Genomic DNA, 21978 nt, shown 5'->3' with positions numbered 1-21978 from the left:
ATAATGTTGATTATAATGCTTCATTTTATAAGCTCCAGAGTAGTTTTATAATTGAAAAACAACTGTGCACTATATCCAGTCAGCTCTTCTGCATTGCATTGTGCATGGTAGTCCACATTTTGGTTTCTGAAACGTTAAGATATTATCTTGTATTCGGTTCTTTCCTCTAGAGTTTTCTATGCCCATAACTTAACATGAACTGGATGCAAGATTATATCAATCACTGAGGATATGTGTTAAAGCGGTGAACTCGGTTTATGTCCGTTCAAAATAACCCTTACTTCGCATTTGTTCCAAAAATCACTCAACCGTAAAATTGTCGACAATTGTCTTAAAATGCATTTTCAACCAACTATACAAAGTTCTAATATAAATAAAATAAAAATTATAAGATTTTTTTGAAAAACAAAAGTGTTGCGTTTTCATTGGCACTCAGTATATATGTAATGGTCATGTTTATAATTATAGTTATGAAAAACAAACAAGGGAGCGTATGTATTTTGATCCAGTTGTTTGCCACCTACATTTTTAATTTAACGGGGTCTGTTTTAAAACACCTAACACACGATTTTTATACAATTTCAACTTGAAATATGTTGCATTATAGCTTAAAAATACTTACTCCCGGTCATATAGCTTCGAAGGCATGTATTTTCTTCCTTTAGTTCCTTCCAACTTTGTCGTAATTTAAATAGTTTCAGCTCAATTTGTATTTTCTTCAGAAGGGGTTTGTGATTGATTGATTGTTGGTTGATTAACGTACAGTGGCAAATATTTCATGTATGTTCAGAACGATAAGAGGTTTGTGTAAAATATGAGTCACTACTGACCGGTTGAACAACCCATCAAGAGTTTCAAAAACATTGCATAAAGACTTTGTATTTACACCTTAACACCACCTCATGCAGATATTTTGTATTTTATTAATTCCTGAAACGTTTTATTGAAATTGGATTAAATGAAAAAGACAGGTCAGGTGTTTTGAGTTAAAAAAAAGAAGGCAGAATGAGCAACTTGGCCAAAAAACAAAAGGCAGGATGACAATTTATGTAAAAAAAAGAGCAGGATAAATTAATAAAAAGAACAAGGACGTACAGAATAGGGCGATTAAAATGCAGAAAATATATTACAAACATGTTTAAGCCCGCAGTACATTTTTTAGTAGCCTGTCCCAAGTCAAGGGCCTGTAGTTCAGTGGTTGTCGTTGGCTACTGTCTGTCATATTTGTTCCGCGTAAATGGTTTTGTTTTAAATTATTTCACTTTTTCGGGATCTTTTAGAGTCGACTACTAGTATACGGTATAGGTTTTTCTCATTGTCAAATACCTTATGATTGCTAATAGATAGATGGATAGTTGTTTCATTGGCACTGATACCACATCTTATTATTTTTGTAAACTACGCGGGGAAAATATGAAACCATGCTTTTATTTAACTGCTTTCACTATCAGAAGAGTCCACAGTCACTCCCATGTCTTTAAGGACTTTCGGCATAGTTTTCTAATAAACTTTTAATGCAGCAATTGATTTTCTATAGCAAGATCAAGAGTTGTGCGTTATGCGCGTTTTCTCTTTTTATAAATAAATGAATTTATTCCAATTCTTTGGGAAATATATGCCCCCAATATTTCTTGGCCAACCGTAGAAAATTGGCGCCGACTACGCGATGGGTGGTATACATTACCCACAGCGTTAGCTGCAATCGACGGAACCTCTCATGCCATTTACAGACCACAGACTTAACCTCAAGAACAATTTTACTCCGGACACAGACACAGACATTGCATTCATACACAGGTGATTGTGGACAACAGAAATCATATAAGATTTATTCGAATTGGTTTCCTAGGACATCAAAATGATGCCCAACACTGTTGGGCCAACAGTATAATCTATTGCCTTTAATTGGACCAGGTTTGGAGTTAGATTGCCCCCAGAATTTATCATCTTAGCGGATTAAATATTTATCTATGTCGATCGCCCGTCGTTACCCATTGCAGACGCCATCAGCTAAGAGCTTAACCACGAGCAGAAAGAAGAAAATGTTAAGAAAAGGAATTTGAGAATATTACAGTGTCGGGTATATGTCGAACACGCTATAAGGCGCTTAAAACTTTCAGAGTCATTAGAAGCTTACGGAGACACCCGAGAGAAAAGATCAACCAGACTAGAGCTTTGTGTGGGATTAGTGGAGCGACAGATTGAAATTTTTCAGGAACTGTAATACAACAATAAAAACAGCATCTAACTGGCTTACTATGTATATATTATCAATATAGAATTGAATGAACTTGTATAACTCTCAGCCCCCCTTTTTCTAGCACACCCCGCACTCCTGCACGCGTACACCTTTCATGTCTTATGAGAGCCAGTAATGATATCACAAAAGCAAATGTCATATAGGATGTTAAATGATGATGTTCTAAATAATGTGATTTGAATTAACCAAGACGCACAGGATTTAAATTTTACCTGATTTAATCGATAATCAATTTTTTGACACCTTCCTCACATTTAATGTCTAATTTGTCAACCTCAGCGTCGAGAATATACCTTTTCGTAACATGTCTACTACAATTTAATCAGGCAATTGCAAATTGCGGTAACTTGACTGAGTCGTCAAAAATATATTTGGTATCTTTGACCAAATAATGAACTTTGAACTATGTTATTAAAACAATGGTTACATAATATCACACGAATAAAAAGTAACTTTTTAATTATATGATTGACGAATCGATTTAATTATTAAAAAAATGTTATTAAAAGAGCAATGTTTTATTCGTATTTCAACAGAAAAACCGAACTCAATGTTTTCAAATTACTTTTGTTTATTGGTTGCCGATTCAAAGATCTTTAATCCAGCAGTTGTTTTTATTATAAAGAAAAACAGAGAGAAATAAAATAACACATTTGCGCAAGTTTTAGAGAGGCGTTCTGTTCAAAAATTTGAAACTAGGGTTAAAAAACTTAAAACTTGAAACTTTTATCGTTCGAATAAACGAAAGACGTTTCTCCCAGGCATGAGTGTTTGGATCCTTTACCAGAACCATTTCATAACTCCTTCCACGTTTAATGGGTTGATTAAACCGAGTGTCGATTTTGTCATTTTTGACACATGAAAAAACGTTGTTATGCTCATTTGATGTGTTGTCGACGATTGGTTATAATCCATATTGAAGAACTTCTTGCAAAAGTTGGCTTCATTTTTGTACAACTTATATATTTTCCAATGGACAAAAGTTGCATTGAAGTAAATAACTGGGTAGCGTTCAACATTGACGGTTACGTGGATGTTTTGCAAACTTCAATGCTGAGATTTTGGTACTCCATCATACGATGCTAGAGGGTAACGTTTAACTAGTTCGATAGGTAATGCATATGCAAATTAGGAGATGGAGGAGGCAGTGCTGGTACTTGTAAAAGTACAAGTAGGTCAACATTCGACTTGGTCGACTGAGAAGCAGTTTTTTCTTGCCCTATTAAGACTGGTTTAAAGACTCGTTTAGATCACGACTATACTTTCTGTGTCAAGTAGTTATTGTAAGTTACTAGATTTGATGGTATACTTTTCATCCTGGAATTTCACATGGTGCGCGTAATGTTGCTTGGAATAGGCAAACATTAGTATAACAAACATCATTTTAAGTAAAGTAATTGCAAAAACTCCCTTAAGCCTTTGAAAGCGTTTTAAATAACATTCTCTAGTGTTTGATAGCGTTTGAAAAAAAAAATATCGTTAGATGGTGAAAAATCCGTAAGGCTCAGACCAGCATGAAGTTGTGACCACCTTGAAGGCTAGGTCCTAACATATGTCACGGTGAATATGTCTGGGAATTCTTGTTTTATTATTTAAAGAAATCTTGACAAAGTTGGATCGTTTTTCGAGAGAGTTTCACGCAGTTTTGACAGATGTAGAATCAATCAGCGTGGTTGAGTCCTACTCGGATGTAGAAGTCTTTGCATTATTTTGCTTACTCAAAAACCACTATAATTTTACTGTAAGTCTCAATTCCCGATGGTCTGTTTGAGGACGAAAAATGACATCAATGAGTGATGTGGGACATTTACTTATATTGGATATCAGGTCGCTTATGTTATTTTGTGAGATTCTCTTCCCCAGTGCTTATTTCAGGAGTAGATAGATAGGTTGATGAAGAGATTTTCCAAACTGTCGTATAATAAATACCGTCGGCTTACGGCAGTCTGAAGTGTAAGTAGAAGACAAAACAGTCGCTTCGAATTTACGACTAGCAATTTTGACGCCAATCACTCGAGGCTGCATTTTTCGCAATAGGATACATTAATCAACGCCATGATTAGGGCATTTATCCAAATACAATGAAATAGTTGGTGTTTGATTTTGTTGTATTTTATTGTTTCTATAAATGCGTGGTTTGCAATATAAGAGAGGGGTTTAGATAAAACCAGGTTAATTACACAATTATCTACTAAGGAAATGCCTGTACAAAGTCAGAGATATGACAGTTGTTTTAGCTTTTGATTTTACAATTTAAGAAGGGATTTTCCGAATTTTCCTCGGAGTTCAGTATATTTTGTTGTTGTACATTTTACTTCCTCAAATTAATAATAAAATACAATAATGTGAAAATTAAAACCACTCTATCACACACAGTTGTGAAACAAATGTGTTTGACAGAGATGTTTTAAATAAAACATTGATAAAATACAAAAATATAAATAATAAAATAAATGAGTATAACAATAATAAAAGACAATAATGTTTTATTTATAACCACTCTGTCACAGGGTGGTTTTAAATAAAACATTATTGGATTAAAAAAAAAAATTCAAAGTACAGTTAAAGCATGGATATATTATCAAAAAATAAATCCAGATAATAGTAAAAGTACAATGATAATCACCAGTCAAATAAATCCACATCATGTATATGTAATTTCTGTCATGCAAAGGTATATATATAAGATAAGACTTATTGGTAATCAGTGTATGTCAGTAAGTTCAAACATATGCCAAATTCCTAATCTATGTAAGTAGAAACGAGACATTAATCATATTTTGATTTTCGAAAACGCAAAATATCCAGATATTAGTTTAATTCGATGCCACTACTGGTGGACGTTTCGTCCCCGAGGGTATCACCAGCCTAGTAGTCAACATTTCTGTGTTGACATGAATATGAATAATGTGGTCATTTTTATAAATTTCCTGTTTACAAAACTTTGAAATTTACGAAAAACTTAGGATTTTCTTATCCCAGGCATAAATTACCTTAGACGTATTTGGCACAACGTTTTGGAATTTTTGATACTCAATGCTCTTCAACTTTTTACTTGTTTGGCTTTATAAATATTTTGATATGAGCGTCACTGATGAGTCTTATGTAGACGAAACGCGCGTCTGGCGTACTAAATTATAATCCTGGTACCTTTGATAACTAATTAGACCTAAAACTACTGCTATTTTTATTTTGAATAGACCTATATATTTTTTTTAGTGCATTACAGTATAAATTTAACTTGTCATTGGTCCGCAAATAACTGCTATCATTGATAAAGCAACCATATTTGAACAGTTTTTTTTTTACAATTTTGGCTATTACACCAGTCCACTGGTCCATGTTAGTGGAAGATTTAGCACTAACGAACCTATTTATCCCAATCCTCATTTTTGACTCCCAAATTATAAAAAAGTCCGAGAAGAGACACTTTCATGTGGATTGTACAAACAAAACTCATTGTTAAGTTTTCTAATGTATCAAATAAAAAGCAACATAGATACGTACCTGCATTTCCCACAAAACTGAGTGACTAATTATCGGCACGAAACACGAAAGACAACAAATAAGAAGACAACACTCATAAACTGGTGATTATGGTACCTTTTGAGTTCTTTTTGTGTTTTAAGTCTTCTGTCTCATTGAAGTATAAACAACACCTCATATAAACATGAGTAAAGGATTAAAACAACAAAATACATCATTCTTAAGTAAATTGTAAAGACGCATTTCTTAAGCCGTATTTGGCACACCTTTTGGGAATTTTGGATCCTCAATGCTCTTCAGCTTTGTACTTGTTTGGCTTTATAAATATTTTGATATGAGCGTCACTGATGAGTCTTATCTAGACGAAACGCGCGTCTGGTGTACTAAATTATAATTCTGGTACCTTTGGTAACTATTTACACCACTGGGTCAATGTCACTGCTGGTGGACGTTTCGTCTCAAAGGGTATCACCAGCCCAGTAGTCAACATTTCTGTGTTGACATGAATATCAATAATGTGGTCATTTTGATAAATTTCCTGTTTACAAAACTTTGAATTTTACGAAAACTAAGGATTTTCTTATCCCAGGCATAGATTACCTTAGCCGTATTTGGCACAACTCTTTTGAATTTTTGATCCTCAATGCTCTTCAACTTTGTACTTTTTTGGATTTATAAATATTTTGATATGAACGTCACTGATGAGTCTTATGTAGACAAAACGCGCGTCTGGCGTACTAAATTATAGTCCTGGTACCTTTGATAACTAATTAGACCCAAAACTACTGCTATTTTTAGTTTGCATAAACCTATATATTTTTTAGTGCAATCTCCAATCCAATCTTTTGAAAATCGATTTTTTTTACCGAAGAGTGTCCACCATGCACTTACACTGCACTATGATTAGAATAGTAGAATTGAATGATATACAAATGAAAGAAAATTAATATAATATATAACAACACACCAGTGTTTACTCTGGGACTAGCATTATATTAGTATAATAGTCCCAGTTTTACTGATTTGTATCACTACAGTATAATAGTTATTACGGTGCGGTTGAATTTCCTGTCATTTATTCATCATCAACGCACAAACTTGTATCAGAAAAAAATTATATCTCTGTACATTAACCTCAGTTTCAGGTATAAAGATGTGATCTGTTTCTCTGAGATGTGCTTTTGAATATCCACAAGAACTTTCGGTCATTCAATGTTCAGTACTTCAGTAATTTGATTAAAGTTAGCAGAAGGTATTCTTCCTCGATAGATTTTTTTTTATCACGGAACTTTTCTGTGGATGCAAGCCAAAATGACAAGTGTTTGTAGATTTTGTGTTCAAATAAAATCGTTTGGTTACATGATGGTTCATTGAATAAATTTCAAAATTATACCTGATTTACCATTCTTCAATGTAATTATAGTTGGATACATTTTATGAAATTGTACTTGAAAATGACTCACCGAGAAAAGAAGAAGATTTAGTCTTAAGCGGATTCGAACAAGAACAGTTAAACAGATAACACTAACCACTAAAACTCGACTTCTACGCGAAAAATCGACAATACTTCGTAAGGGTAGCCTAAACTTATATATGAACACGTGATGTGGTCAATCCAGTTTTACGTACGTGCAATCATCCCCTGCAATCATTAACACCATAAACCGAAAAAAGTAAAACACACGCTTTAATGTTTCTTCCGCTGAAATATTGAATAATTATAAATCATATCTACCAACAAACAAATAATAAACAAACACAGACATAAAAAGAGAGTCACAATGCATGCATGAGAACAATACATTTGTTAATTTTACGATTGATAGACATTTCCGTTTATCATGCTAGTATGAAATCATTATGATGATTTTGATAATAATCACATTAAATAATTTCAGTCATTTGATATTTACTTGATATCAATTCAAACTATGATGTTTGTTTCTTTCTAAATCAGAAGAAACGATTACCGGTTATTTATGCTAAAATAATCAAATAAAAAAGCTTCAATAAAGATGAAACGTCCAATCAAATGCAACGTTATAAAAGTATGCCATTATTGCTGGAACTTGATGTCTATATTTCTTTTTGCAAGAGGTGATTTCCTTAATTTCAGTAATTAATCTAGTGATCCTCTGATGGCAGTCATTAGCGAGTAATACAGATTTTCTTTAGACATTTCACGCATTTTAAGTTATTAACAATAAAATTCCATTTCGAAAAGTGGAGTTATTAAAATAAACGGTTTTTGCGGAGAATATGAGCACCCAGTTTTATAATTATGTAATCTTATTTGCATGAACACAATTGTACAAGATATGTGTGTTCGTTTCAAATTGGTTAACATAAAAAATAAGCAGAAATTAACCCGAAAATTAGAACATGCAACTCTGGAGTGTTTCATTTTTTTTAGGAAGATAAATGACCGAATAATAACACCTGGAGGAAATCCCAGAAAATTCCCTACGAAACACTATTTCTTTGGAAGTTTTTCTTTGATTTTTTTTAATCATTCCTTTGAGTTTTGTAAACTTATTATTTAATGCTATATATAATTTAATGTTGTATAGTTTATTCTGCACAAAATCAAGTCTGTGTTTACAGTTTATGACGTTGATGTTTGCAATCTTGGTGGTACATATTCATTGATATTATACTGTTAGTCTTAGTCTTAGTGATAAGTCTTTGCTTTTCCATGTTGTGTTTTGTGTTCTATTGTGTGTCTGTTTGTCTTGTTTTTTTAGCCATGGCGTTGTCAGTCTATTTTCGATTTATGAGTTTGAATGGACCTCTGTTATATTTCGCCCTACCTTTATAGAAAAGAATAAACCCAACAGGTTTAGTATTCCAACTTTCGTCTGTCAGTTCTAGCGATTCACCAATTTTAGATTATTTGCTGCGGCTTCATGTGAATGAATGCTATATTTTGAAGTTGGTTTTCGTTTATTTTTATATTGAAATATCACGCCGTTGTTTTTTCCATTTTGATTTTTTCCGTTTGTAATGTCAGAACCTCTTACAAAGTACAGACGTACAACAGCGAGAGTCTCTACTGACCAAGACGTTGCTGTATAAAATTTGACAGCATGATTTCTTATCATCTAGTAAAGCAGCTCTTGTTTTTGTTAGTAACTGCGAGAATTCTTAAATGATTATAATATGTTTTTTTTTTTTTTATGTTTAGTTATTTATGATAATCCATAATTTTCTAGTGCTGAATTTGTATTTTTGTTTAGGGGCAAGCTGAAGCACGCCTCCGGATGCTGGATTTTCTCACTGTACTGAAGACCCATGGGTTGGCCTTCGGCTGCTATCTGCACTTTGCTCGGGTTGTTGTAACTTTGACACATTCCCAATTTTCATTCTCAAATTTACTCTTCAAGTACTTTTTAAATGTTCTGTTTACGATAGTAATGGGCAATATCTGTTGTCCGGTTTGTACGTTTGCCAGTTCGAACGTCCCGTCCCGAATCAGTTTAAGGATTTGGTTATTTTTTTGACACATAAACTTATTATTGTTTTTCTTTTATATTTGTTTTCTTGGTTTACTTATGAAAATTTCAAATGAAGTGGGAAGATATACCATAATCTTGCTTAATTTTCGAAATAATTTTGTAAATGACCAAAGTGCACCGATTGTTTGCTGTCATATCTTGATACTTTTGGTATGTAATGATTTTGGTGTTCATCATTATATATAATCTATACACAACTGTTATGCTAGGGTCGACTTTAACAATATCATATAGAAAAGAGACGTGTCTATTGTTGAATATACAATTAAAGGATGTAGTATGATTTTTAACAAGGACAACTATTCAAAACAATCGAAATTCAAATGTGCATACTTATGTATGTCCTAATTCAGGAATCTGATGTTCAGTGGTTGTCGTCTGTTTATGTGGTTCATAAGTGTTTCTCGTTTCTCGTTTTAATATAGATTAGAGCGTTGGTTTTCCCGTTTGGCTTTGCACTGGTAAATTTTGGGGCCCTTAATAGATTGCTGTTCGGCGTGAGTCAAGGCTCAGTGTTGAAGGTCGTACCTTGACCAATATGGGTTTACTTTTATAAATTGTGATTTGGATGAATAGTCGCCTCATTGGAACTTATACCACATCATGTCATATATATCTCCATTGTAATCATTATCAATCATGGTTACAATCTCATCAGAATACAGATCACTTTTAAAGATATAAATTATCGGATGAATCTATTTTCCGTTTTGAAGACTTTGGAATCCTACAGAATATAATTTGATTGGTTGAAGTAATAATTGCCATATTATAATAAAAGAACGGAGTCTTGACAGATCCGTCTGTAAATCGCTTGGACTCAGACTAAGTATTTTAATCAGATTGCTCCTTTTACGTATGTAGTACAAATACGTTGATTCAAAAATCATTTTTTTATAGATAGTAGGAAGGCGAACGCGTTACACTAACCTTTTAATAGGACATTTGGAATTTACGACGGAGTTAATATCTTGTAAATTAAAAAAGTGTGAAAATGCTTATCAAGTAGTTAGTGAAATAGAACGTTTAACTTGTGCAATGCTAATTTAAGTCATATTTTAAAATCTCTCCGGAATAGCAGTTTATTTGAGAGCATCATGAGCATGTCTGTGTTTAAAATCAATTATTATGATTTTTATTATCGAAACCTATTTTATTTATATAATGAAACAGGTTGAGTACATGTATATATCGCATATTTCTTTTACGAAAAGCGATGTGAGAAAGAGTTATAAAGAAAAAGCTAAAAATGCAGTAAATAGAAGAACTAACAAGAATTCTAAGTGAATTTGAAGATACGAAATAGACACATCAAACTGATTGGAAAATGGTAGACATGGTTTTCAGCCTCAACGCTGTAAAAATGTTAAGTAACACAAAATAAATAATCTATGTATTTCAACATTTAATCTAGACTCAAAGTGGTTGCTATCAGTTAAGTCCACATCTTAACCAACTGGATTCGCTGTAAAATAATACAATAATGAAATAAATTTAAAGGTATATGTTTGTTAAGGGCATACGGTACAGTTTTGATCCCGCAGTAAAGTTTTAGAAACATTTGCATACACGCTATTTTTCTCCCACTTTATTTAAATAATAAATAAAAATATATCGTCATGAGCTAGAAATTAATGGGGTCGAAATTTAAGACATCTACTTAAAATTTCGGTTTCTATTTTTTGAAACGACACACTTAACTTTTTATTATTTCAAAGGATATAAATTGTAAAACGATTGGGAAAATCTGTGTACAAAACTATTCTCATAATTTGTGTAGAAATTCTTATATTTAAATCTGATGAACATTTTCGCCACCAGTCAGATTTGGTCTAAATGCTTCAGTTTCAGAGATATAAACCAAAAACTGCATTTTACCCTATGTACTATTTTTAGCCAGGTCTGTCATCATGGTTCAAAGGCAGGGTTATCGGACACATTTATTAAACTAGATACTCTTATGATGATTGTGGACAAGTTTGGTTACATTTGTCTTAGTAGTTTCAGATCTATGTGGGAGAAGGTTTTTGTAAAAGATTACAAAAAATTACGAAAAATTGGTAAAATTGACTATAAAGGGGAAATAATTACTTAAGGGATTAACTAACCATTTTGGTCATGTTGAATTATTTCTAGATCTTACTTTGCTGAACATTATTGCTGTTTACAGTTTATCTCTATCTATAATTATATTCAAGATAACCGAAAACGGCAAAATTTCCTTAAGATTACCAATTTTAAAAGGTGTAGCAACCCAACAACTGGTTTTCTGTTGTCCGATTCATCTCAAAACTTCAAGGCAGATAGATGTTGAATTGATAAACAATTTCAATCTATGTCAGATTTGCTCGAATTGCTTTGGTTTCAGAGTTATAGACCAACATCAACATTTTACCCCTATGTTCTAATTTTGGCCATGGCGGCCATCTTGGATGGCTGGTAGAGTCACCGGACACATTTTTTAAAATAAAATACCCAAATGCTGATTGTGGCCAAGTTTGGTTAAATTTGGTCCAGTAGTTTTGGAGGAGAAGATTTTGTAATAGATTTTAAAAATTTAAGAAAAATTGGTAAAATTGACTATAAAGGGCAATAACCCCTTGAGGGGCAATAACTCCTTAAGGGGCGACTGACCATTTTGGTCATGTTGACTTATTTGTAGATCATACTTTGCTGAAGATTATTGCTGTTTACAGTTTATCTCTATCTATAATAATAATCAGAAAATAACCAAAAACGGCAAAATTTCCATAAAATTACTAATTCAGAGGTGGCAACCCCACAACCGGTTGTCCTTGAATTTATCTGAAAATTTCAGGGCAGATAGATCTTGACTTGTTAAACAATTTTACCCCCAGAGTTTCAGACCTATAAGCCCAAATCTACATTTTACCCCTGTGTTCTATTTTTAGCCATGGCGGCCATCTTGGTTGGCTGGCCGGGTCAACGGAATCCTTTTTTAAACTAGATACTCCAATGATGATTGTGGCCAAGTTTGGTTAAATTTGACCCAGTAGTTTTAGAAGAGAAGATTTTTGTAAAAGTTAACAGACGTCGCGGGACGACGACGACCACGACGACGGACGACGGACGACGGACGCAAAGTGATGAGAATGGCTAAATTTGCCCTTCGGACCAAGTGAGCTAAAAAAAGGAGTCGTTTTCAAGCTTATAATTAAGTTACTGGAAAAATGCATCTTTGCCCGATATGTAGAGTTCTGATGTCGCTACGCGATTACCTTCCCTGTAACTGTATCTTATGCCTCTCATCCTGCATCTAGTAACAAATGCCACCAGAACGAAATTATACATATAAAATAAAAGTTCCAATGCCTATTTCTAACGAAGATATTTAAAAGAAAAGCAAGAATGCTTTCTACGTTAACAATTATCATGAATTTCTGAATTTTTTACGGCTGCAAATAAACTCATCATAGATACCAGGACTAAATTTTGTATATAAGGCAGACGCGCGTTTCGTCTACAAAAGACTCATCAGTGACGCTCGAATAAAAAAAAGTCAAATAAAGTACAAAGTTGAAGAGTATTGAGATCCAAAATTCCTAAAAGTGTTGCCAAATACAGCTAAGGTAATCTATGCCTGAGGTAAGTTAATGATTCATCAATTATTTATTAACTAACAATGACTGTAAGCTTATTTTGTGCTTATTTTTGTGTACTTTATTTGGCCTTTTTAACTTTTTTGGATTGGAGCGTCACTGATGAGTCTTTTGTAGACGAAACGCGCGTCTGGCGTATATACTAAATTTAGTCCTGGTATCTATGATGAGTTTATTTGCAAAGAAAAAGCCAAGTACTTTTGCATTAGAACCAATTTTCTAATACCTAACGAGGACAATTTCCTTTTGAATTTAAAAGGTTGTGTTCAATTTTAAACTGCACCTAACCTTTATGATAGAGTGCTAGTCCCCGCGGATATAATCAGCTCAGTAGGTGATTCTTCAATACCGAAACATATTTTGCAACTTTTACTTTGGTATTCTTTTCTTTTCATTTTTTTCCAAGTACTTATACAACATGGCTTCCAAATATGGGGGTTTAAGAATTAACGCAGAAAATTTAAACATAGGAACGTAAACGTACCACATATATTCAGTGTTATAATTTTGTACGGTTGTATATATGTAAATATACTCACGGCTTCTCACAATAACCGAAACGGACACATGGTCCTCTCCAAACTCATTCTGTGCAGAACATGTCAGTAGACCAGATTCTTGTGTACTCATAGAGTTCAAAGTAAGTACTGAATCATGTTTATGGAAATGGTGTGACGGCATGTCTGTTGTATGCCTTGTAAACTGCAATGTTCATCATTTCATACAAGGATATGTTGTATAGAGAATATGGCGGTGTTAATAGATATAAGAAGATTCGGTGTGTGTGCCAATTAGACAACTCTCCATCCAAGTTAAAATTTGTAAAAAATAAACATTATAGGTTTGTGAACGCTCAAACGTTCCCTTTATCTGAGGCAGCTATGTAACAACAAAACTTTTCCCCCAATCCACTATAAATAAATATGTTTAAACTAAACTAACAACACAGCATACGGAAAAATTATGAAATCAGTTTAAAATGGCTTGAGTTATCATGCAAATAATTTATAATGTTTTCCAGACCAACATATCAATCAGTGTAATGGGTTTCGTGTAAAAACATCATACGAAATTTGAGTGCAAAAAAGTATTGACATGATTTAAAATCGTAGCTATCTAGTTATGTCAAAATTTCCTTCTGTAAAGTCTTGAAAAAAGGCGACCATACATAATGTCAAATATTAGAAACACAAGTGTCTTGCAATCTTAAAAAAGGAAGGATAAAAATCAATAGAAACAAATGCCGCCGTCATAAATCGTGTACTATCAACAGATGAATTTTAAGCATTTAAAAAATTCGCGCTTTATATGTTTAAAACTAAGTATCTCGAGGGGTGAAATATTGTAACACACTCGACATTGTTTGATCGGAAAAATTTTGTTTGCCTTAAAACCGAAATTTTTACCGATACCGTGGTACGGCACGCCATTTTTTCCCAATCCCGAATTGACCATTAACAGTTACATATTAAAGGATCACACTTACCATGTTATATGTCCATATAATTGTTGGTTGTGGATGTCCTGTTGCTATACAGGTAAAGTTGTGTGCATGTCCAGCAATTATAACAGCTGTTACAGGAGAGTAGACGATTTTTGGAACACCTATTTGACGACAGAAACAAAGACATTGTTTACAAGAGGAGTTCAAGTTGATGATAAAAAAACAACAGACTGGCTACATGATAGACAACTGTGCCTGCTGACCACGTTAAATACATGTTTTATATGTTATTCAAAACATGCAGTGTTCTCTCGAATTGACATGGAGTAGGTGCGAAATCTTGTTCGATGGACATGTGATTCATGTTTCCTACTTTCGAAGCCAAAAGATGGCGGCTGTTTCTGCTAGAGAAATAGTTAATTACAGTAATGAAATGGTAGGGTGTACATTGATGTAAAAAACAAATGTAGTAACGATACGATATAAAATATACGAAAAACAAATATAATATACAGCAACAAACAAAAGTTCAAAGTAACAAGTAGAGTACTCGCATTGACGGAAAGCTTTTACAAAGCCAATATTAGAGGACAAATTTTGAGGACGATTTCAAAAATAAATAACAAGTAAAATAACCTAAATTTCAAAACTGAAATTCCCTTACAAATCACAAAATCAAAAGCCCAAACACATCAAATGAAAAGAAAACAACTGTCATATTCCTGTCTAACCGGTATACCATATCTAACACAATATGATTTTTATTTTAAATGTTGCGTATTTATATATTTGAAACTCAAGCCTTGATAAAGTGTTGGAGTATTAGTGGTCGTCCTTTGAATTCTGCCATTCTACAGAAAAATTCACGTTAAAATCCTGTACCCTTTCCTCAATTGACCTACCGAAGTAGACTTATCACAGGGTAGGTAATTATATGAACTCGATTGGTGCCAAGATCTACCTCCCCTTTTGGACCACCGAGATCACCCCTATTTTTATTTTTGGTGATATTCTTGTTGCTCAGTATTTAGGTTTTAATAATTAGTTTGTGTATTATATTGATTGTCTATTGGCATTTTGTTTAAACCATGGCGTTATCTGTTTATTTTACACATTTGAGTTTAATAGTCCCTCAGGTATGTTTCACCCTTCTTAAAGAAGAGGATGCCGTTTGACCGTGAAGGGTGTAAAAATAAATAAAAATGAAAATAAAAAGAATTAATAGTCACCGAAAGTATAGCAAACACAAAACAATAATTTAACACTGAAAGTATAGCACAAAACAAAGGCTGCACCTTTTCTTTTAGTAATCTGTAACTTAAATCTGAATGCTGACACAATCTTTTTTTTCAAAATAAATTTCTTCACCGCTTATTTCGACTTAATAAGTTGCTCTATGGGTTTATTGCTAATTCATCAATAAAAACCATGAGCCATAAAAAAATCAACCAATCTGTGTTAATGATAAATATTCTTTTCATAGTTCAATAATTAAAAATATAATACCTTTGCATTCTTCTTTCTTGCTTTGAAAATATATAGGTTATCTTGGAAATAATTTTCCAAATTCGCACCACATTTTCTTACCGTAGGTCACTTTCAATAGGATGTTGGCCTGACTGCTACCTGCATTGTTTGTTGCTATACATGTATAAGTACCAGTAGTTGCATTTGTTACACTGTGTATAACCAACGTGTTTCCAGAAAATTGAACAGGATTCTGCGCAGTAATAAGAAAATAGAAGTTAACACAGATCAAAACATTTGAGAAGATACAAATGGGAGATTCAAAAATTCCAATCTAGCAAGGAAACGATACATAGTTTATCAACGCTAAAGGGCAAATATAACCGATATCGATACCAGCACATGATAATGTGATATGAATATGAAAGCTGCTTTGTAATAGACGTTTCCGGTGTTACTACTGTCTGTATCAGTTTGTTCAGTACTTCATAAAAGTGAATATCACTGCTATGTGACGTCAAATACGTTTACCTATCATTAATATTTACCATGCCCGGCCTAATCACCGACATAATAATAAATTGTCCGAAGTATATATGTTGGACTCTAAAGTACGATGGTTACGCTAAAGTGCGATGGTCTACGCTAAAGTCCGATGGTTCGCGTAAATATAGACGTTAGAAACGTAGTTTGATAATGACGTTAACAGTCGTTCGAACGAACCAAAATTGAACATGCCAGAAGATAGATTAGGAATATTTGATTAACAACTTTACCAACAAATGTTCATGACTCACTAGTTATTAATTTAAACTTAACCGTTCTTTGTCGGCTGAAGCACAATGTTTTTTTTATCTAAATTTTACTAAATAAATACAAAATAGTATACACATACTTATCCTGCTTCTATTTGAAGCAAACGGAAATATTTGAATCATTGTTAATGTGACTGTTTACTTTGCGATCCCCGTTAAACTGCTGTCGACTTTAATGAAAATAACGTCGGTAAAATAGAGATACATGTTTTTATGCGTGAATAATAAATTGTCTGCTAAAACATTAGTTTGTTCTGTATATTGTAGGAAAATAAAACATGTATTTGTACTTGCTACGAAAAAGGACAAATCTCGGCGAACATTGCCTTTTTCTCGCATTCAAATTAAAGCTTATACAAATAAATGTTGCATATTCCGACAATGAACGAATTTTGTATTTGTTATTTACAATGACGACTGTAAGGGAGGTTGTAACATTAGTGTAAACGGCAATTTACACTAATTATCCAGATATGCAAAACGCACCGAATGGTTAAAAATTGTTAAAAAATATAGTATTTTGCGACTCATAAATTACCTTTTTAGCATTTATTACGTGGTCGGTCTTCTAAATTTAGAAACAATCGCTTAAGCCTACAGGTAGATTATAAAGCCTATCACATATGTTATGCCTTAGCATATCAACTTTTACATAAAGACTGTTTTTTAACCTCGATGTTTTAATCCCTCGAATCTCACCCTTTTGGGACATCGCACTTTAGCGTGATATATCATTTTACTTATGCGAAAAAACAACCATCGCAATTTAGCATGAGACACCATCGTACTTTAGCGTAGACCATCGCACTTTAGCGTGACCATCGCACTTTGGAGTACCATCTCACTTTAGAGTCCTACATATATAACTTTGAACTGAATTTATTCCATCATCCCCGGATTGCTTGTAAAACAAAGCAAAACACTCATTTATATCGTTTAAATACACAAATACAATCGTGTAAATCGGCCCTGGTTGTCCACATATAGACATTGTTAAATATCTGCTGCTCGACACATTAAGAAGCTTTAACTCTTTCATGCGCTAACTTGATAAAACAAAATTATTGTGACTCACAGCTGATATTTTACGAGTTGATTGACCGTTTTGAAAAATCCGTTTCGTAGATGATAGCGGATATGTTCCTGTTATCTTAACTACAATCCTGTTCCCTTTTTACAAATGTGATATATCGAATTAGATTTATTACCAGGTTTGTACTAACATGAACAACACGACTGGAGCCATATTTAAAACAGGATTTGCTTATCCGTCCGGAGCATTTGAGATCACCACCGTTTTTGGTAGGGTTCGTGTTGCTTAATCTTTATTTTTTCATGTTGTATTTGGTGAACTATTGTTTATCTGTTTGTCTTTTCTTATTCAAATCATGTTGTTATCAGTTAAAAGTTCGATTTATGAGTTTTAATGTCCCTCTGGAATCCGTCGTTTCTCTTTTACAATATCAGTATGCAGACTACCTAATAATCGGTACGCCTCGCTGAGCATTTTGCAGATATATATTTAAATACTGAATGTAATAAAGCTAACCACAAAACGATGATGAAGGGGATAAGACAAGTGTTTAACAACTTGAAAAACTAAAAAGTTGTTCATCACCCATAAGATACTTGTTAGTTTAGTTTAGTTCAACGGCCTCACAATCTATTCTTATTAGAAAAGACCATCTAGATCTCTAGTATATTACTTTTCAGACATCTAGTATAATTCGCAAATATTTTGTTTACAATTAATGCAATTTAGTGAAGTGCAAAAGTCTTGGTCATTTGCAATCACTACAAACCATTAAAAGTCTGAAATGGCCTATATCTGTACTCGACTGTACTGATTTTTACTCGACCAGTCTGAATTCGTCTGAGATTTACTTGAAAATACTCCACTGTAGTTTGCACCATACTTACGAGTCTGAATGTGTACTTGACCAGTACCTAACCGTTTTATACGAGTCCGAACCGTACTCGACATAGTCTGAACTGTACTCGACCTAGTCTGAACCATACTCGACCTAGTCTGAACCATACTCGACCAAGTCTTAACCAAACTAGACCTATTCGTTGTATCTATTAACTGAATTTTATCAATTTAGGAATTTTTTTTAATGAAAATGAAATTTGAACAACAACTTGAAATTAAAAATTGAAATGTATTCAATACAGTATTGAAATTAAAATTTCACAATAATCAATCATAATTTAACTTCAACTCAATATTAATCAACACTTACATCATTATATGTATCAACTTTTAAACAAGAGGCTGTCACAACGACAGCAAACCGGATTTATTAACATTTATTTGTGTCCTGGCAATATCACAAGAACCATTACTGATGAATGGTGAAAGTGAAAATCGTCAATATCAAATTTGACCTCCATTTTGTCATCAGTATCAACATATTAAAATTTGAAAAGCTTAGATTGAATGGTTCGTGAGTAAATGCAACAACGTGAATGGAAACGCCATTTTACGATCTTTCAAGAACCAGAACTCCTGAACGGTAAAAGTCAAAATCATCATTATTGAACTTGACCTTTATTTTGTCATCAGTAACTACATATTAAAATTTCAAAAGCTTTGGTTGAATGGTTCATGAGAAAAAGCACAGACACGACGGGAAACACCATTTTTCAATCTTTCAAGAACCATAACTCCTGAACGGTAAAAGTCAAAATCGTCATTATTGAACTTGATCTCCATTCTGTCATCAGTAACAACATATTAAAATTTGGGAAGCTTTGGTAGAACAGTTCATGCGCAAATGCACGGACACGACTGGAAACTCCATTTTTCAATCTTTCAAGAACCATAACTCCTGAACGGTAAAAGTCAAAATCGCCATTATGGAACTTGACCTTCGTATAGTTGTCAGTAATAACATATTAAAATTTTAAAAGCTTTGGTTGAACGGTTCATGAGTTAATGCACGGACAACATTTGATTGCCGCCCGCCCGCCCGCCCGCCCGCCCGCCCGCCCGCCCGCCCGCCGTACATCCCCAAATCAATAACCGACATTTTTGTCACAAAAATCCGGTTAAATATAAATAAAACAAGCTGATCAAATAATCTAAAAAAATGAATTGTGACTAATATTTTCAATATTATTCAAAATTTTATGAATGTTTCGAAAGTTTTTTTTTATGGTAACTGGACTATTTTCACCATTAACTTAAGCCTAGTATAGATTTATGGTGTCAGTTGAGTTCAGGTAATAATGCAGTGAATGTTTTTTTTTATTAAGATATATATATATAATATATAATAGTGTATAAATAGTGTATAAAACAACTTAATAAATTAAAAAAAAAAAATGAGAGCTTAATTGTTTTGTTTTATTAAACCAAGAATTTAATATAATCATTATGATAGAATTTCCATAGCAATCCTTGGATAACCTTTTTAAAAAAGGAAATGTATTCCAAAGTAACAGTAAAAAATAATTTCAATTTATTTAAATATTTTTTTGTCAAATTAACATGGCATACATAAAGCACTTTAATATGTTCTAATTACCTCAGAACATGTGTATTTTACAGGTAAAAAGAAAGCCTTTTTTTCTTAAATTCGTGTATTACTTATCTAGTACATACATGTATATTCGAAAGGCCTTGCTATTTAATTTAAACAGGATGTTGCAATTTTGAATCAATGTTATTTAGAATTTAATACCTCTGACTAGGTGTGATCTTATTTATGAGTTTGCCCCCAAGCAGAGGTTATACTTTATATTTCACCACTAATCACAAAAACAATTTTATTTATTCATTTAATTTTATCCCTTTTTGATATAAGTTATATATAATTAATTTTTTTATCCTAAATATAATCAGAGATATATTTCTTTAATAAGGTTAAAGTATTTTATAAATTTTGTTGGCTGTTGTAATATATGTCAGTAAAAAAAAAATTATTTTAACAGTTAAAAAAGTAGAGGTTTTTTGGTCTAGTATGGTTCAGACTGGTCGAATATTGTTCAGACCTTTGGTTAAGTATGGTTTAGACTGGAAAAATAGGTTGAGTACATGTCGAGAATGGGTTAAGACTGTTTCAGACTGGTCGAGTATTAGTTCAGACTATTTTCAACGGCAAAGATAAGGGTCAAGTACGATTCAGTACAGTCAAGTATGGTTCAGACTGGGGTCGAGTAATGTCAAGTAAAAGTCAGACCAATTCAGACTGGTCGAGTAAAAATCAGTATAGTCGAGTACAGATATAGGCCATTTCAGACTTTAGTGGTTTGTAGTGAATAGTGCAGAGATATAACAATGATGAATGATAAGAAATACATTATACTTGTATTCTCCGTACCCCAAGGAGATATGAAAGAAAATCATATTTCCAGAAGCATTTCAGCTCTGTGTCACTCAATTTATTATGATGCATGTTCCATTATTATTGTCTTTTACTATCAATATTTAGAATACAATATCATGTTGATACGTTTTCTGGTATTTCTTGTTTGAAAAATTGAAAAAAGTAAACAACATGGACATGATGGACGAAGTCGAACCGTTATATATCTTTCACAAATAATGGGGATTAATCGTCACGATTTTTATTTCTTCGCAAAATGTGAGAATGGCGTCATCCAGCGGGATTCCTGACGTTGATATATATACTGACTTGGAACAGGTATTTTCTTACGTAGATAATGCTGGATTAATCTAGTTTAATGTCTAGCTAAACCTCTCACTTCAACTCCTTACTTTAACATTTTGTTATTCCAGCGTCACTGATTAGTCTTTTGTAGACAATAACCATATAGCACAATGGCTAGAAGTATAAATTCGGATCCGTGCAAGAAAATAAAAAAAAAAATATGTACGAAAGGTTAAGGTTAAAAATATACAAAGACCTATAAAAAAAAGTATAGCTCGTTACTTTGATGATTTAAAAAAAAGATCTTTGACAAACCCTGGTCCATCAACTTTCTGCACAAACACTGGGAAGAAGTGTTATAAAATCCCAGTAGCAGCTGAATTTATTCATGACAATAAAGGGATATTAATGAAATATCAAGAAATATTAAATATAAAAAGAAAATCTTACGTCATCGTGGATCCATGCTACGCTCGGTGTTGGGTATCCCGTTACATTACACGTGATTTTAGCTTCTGTGTAGTATTTAACCTGTATTGTTGACGGTGCGTGTATCAATGGCGCTACGTGAGGTTTGTCATTTCTAGCTGAAATACAAATTTAAGTGTTACACATAAACATTTCCCAGCTAAAACCATTCCACTGTCATATGTGATAAAATGTGCTTTGAATTTACCAAGAGTAGAGAGATTTCTCTCAAGTTGAAGGTATATCTGTGACTTTGAGATAAGGGACAACAAACTTAATGCCAAAGT

At 33.0% G+C, this 21978-nt stretch overlaps 1 protein-coding gene across 1 annotated transcript in view; it reads right to left on the bottom strand.

Annotated features, from left to right (window-relative positions):
* Positions 1–10653: 10653 nt before the first annotated feature.
* The window catches only part of LOC143052455 (basement membrane-specific heparan sulfate proteoglycan core protein-like), a 48756-nt gene continuing 37431 nt past the window's right edge, over positions 10654–21978 (bottom strand). The window contains exons 12-16 of the mRNA XM_076225498.1: positions 21674–21810; positions 15913–16045; positions 14368–14486; positions 13421–13583; positions 10654–10726 (exon numbers count right to left, since the gene is read on the bottom strand). Of these exons, the coding sequence (XP_076081613.1) occupies positions 10710–10726; positions 13421–13583; positions 14368–14486; positions 15913–16045; positions 21674–21810 (569 nt within the window). The 3' untranslated portion in view covers positions 10654–10709. The remainder of the gene's footprint in view (positions 10727–13420; positions 13584–14367; positions 14487–15912; positions 16046–21673; positions 21811–21978) is intronic.

This window comes from Mytilus galloprovincialis, chromosome 11 (assembly GCF_965363235.1).
Source record: "Mytilus galloprovincialis chromosome 11, xbMytGall1.hap1.1, whole genome shotgun sequence".
Lineage (NCBI taxonomy): Eukaryota > Metazoa > Mollusca > Bivalvia > Mytilida > Mytilidae > Mytilus > Mytilus galloprovincialis.
The sequence above is the reverse complement of the archived record's forward strand: the minus strand, read 5'-3'. Positions and strand labels throughout refer to the sequence as shown.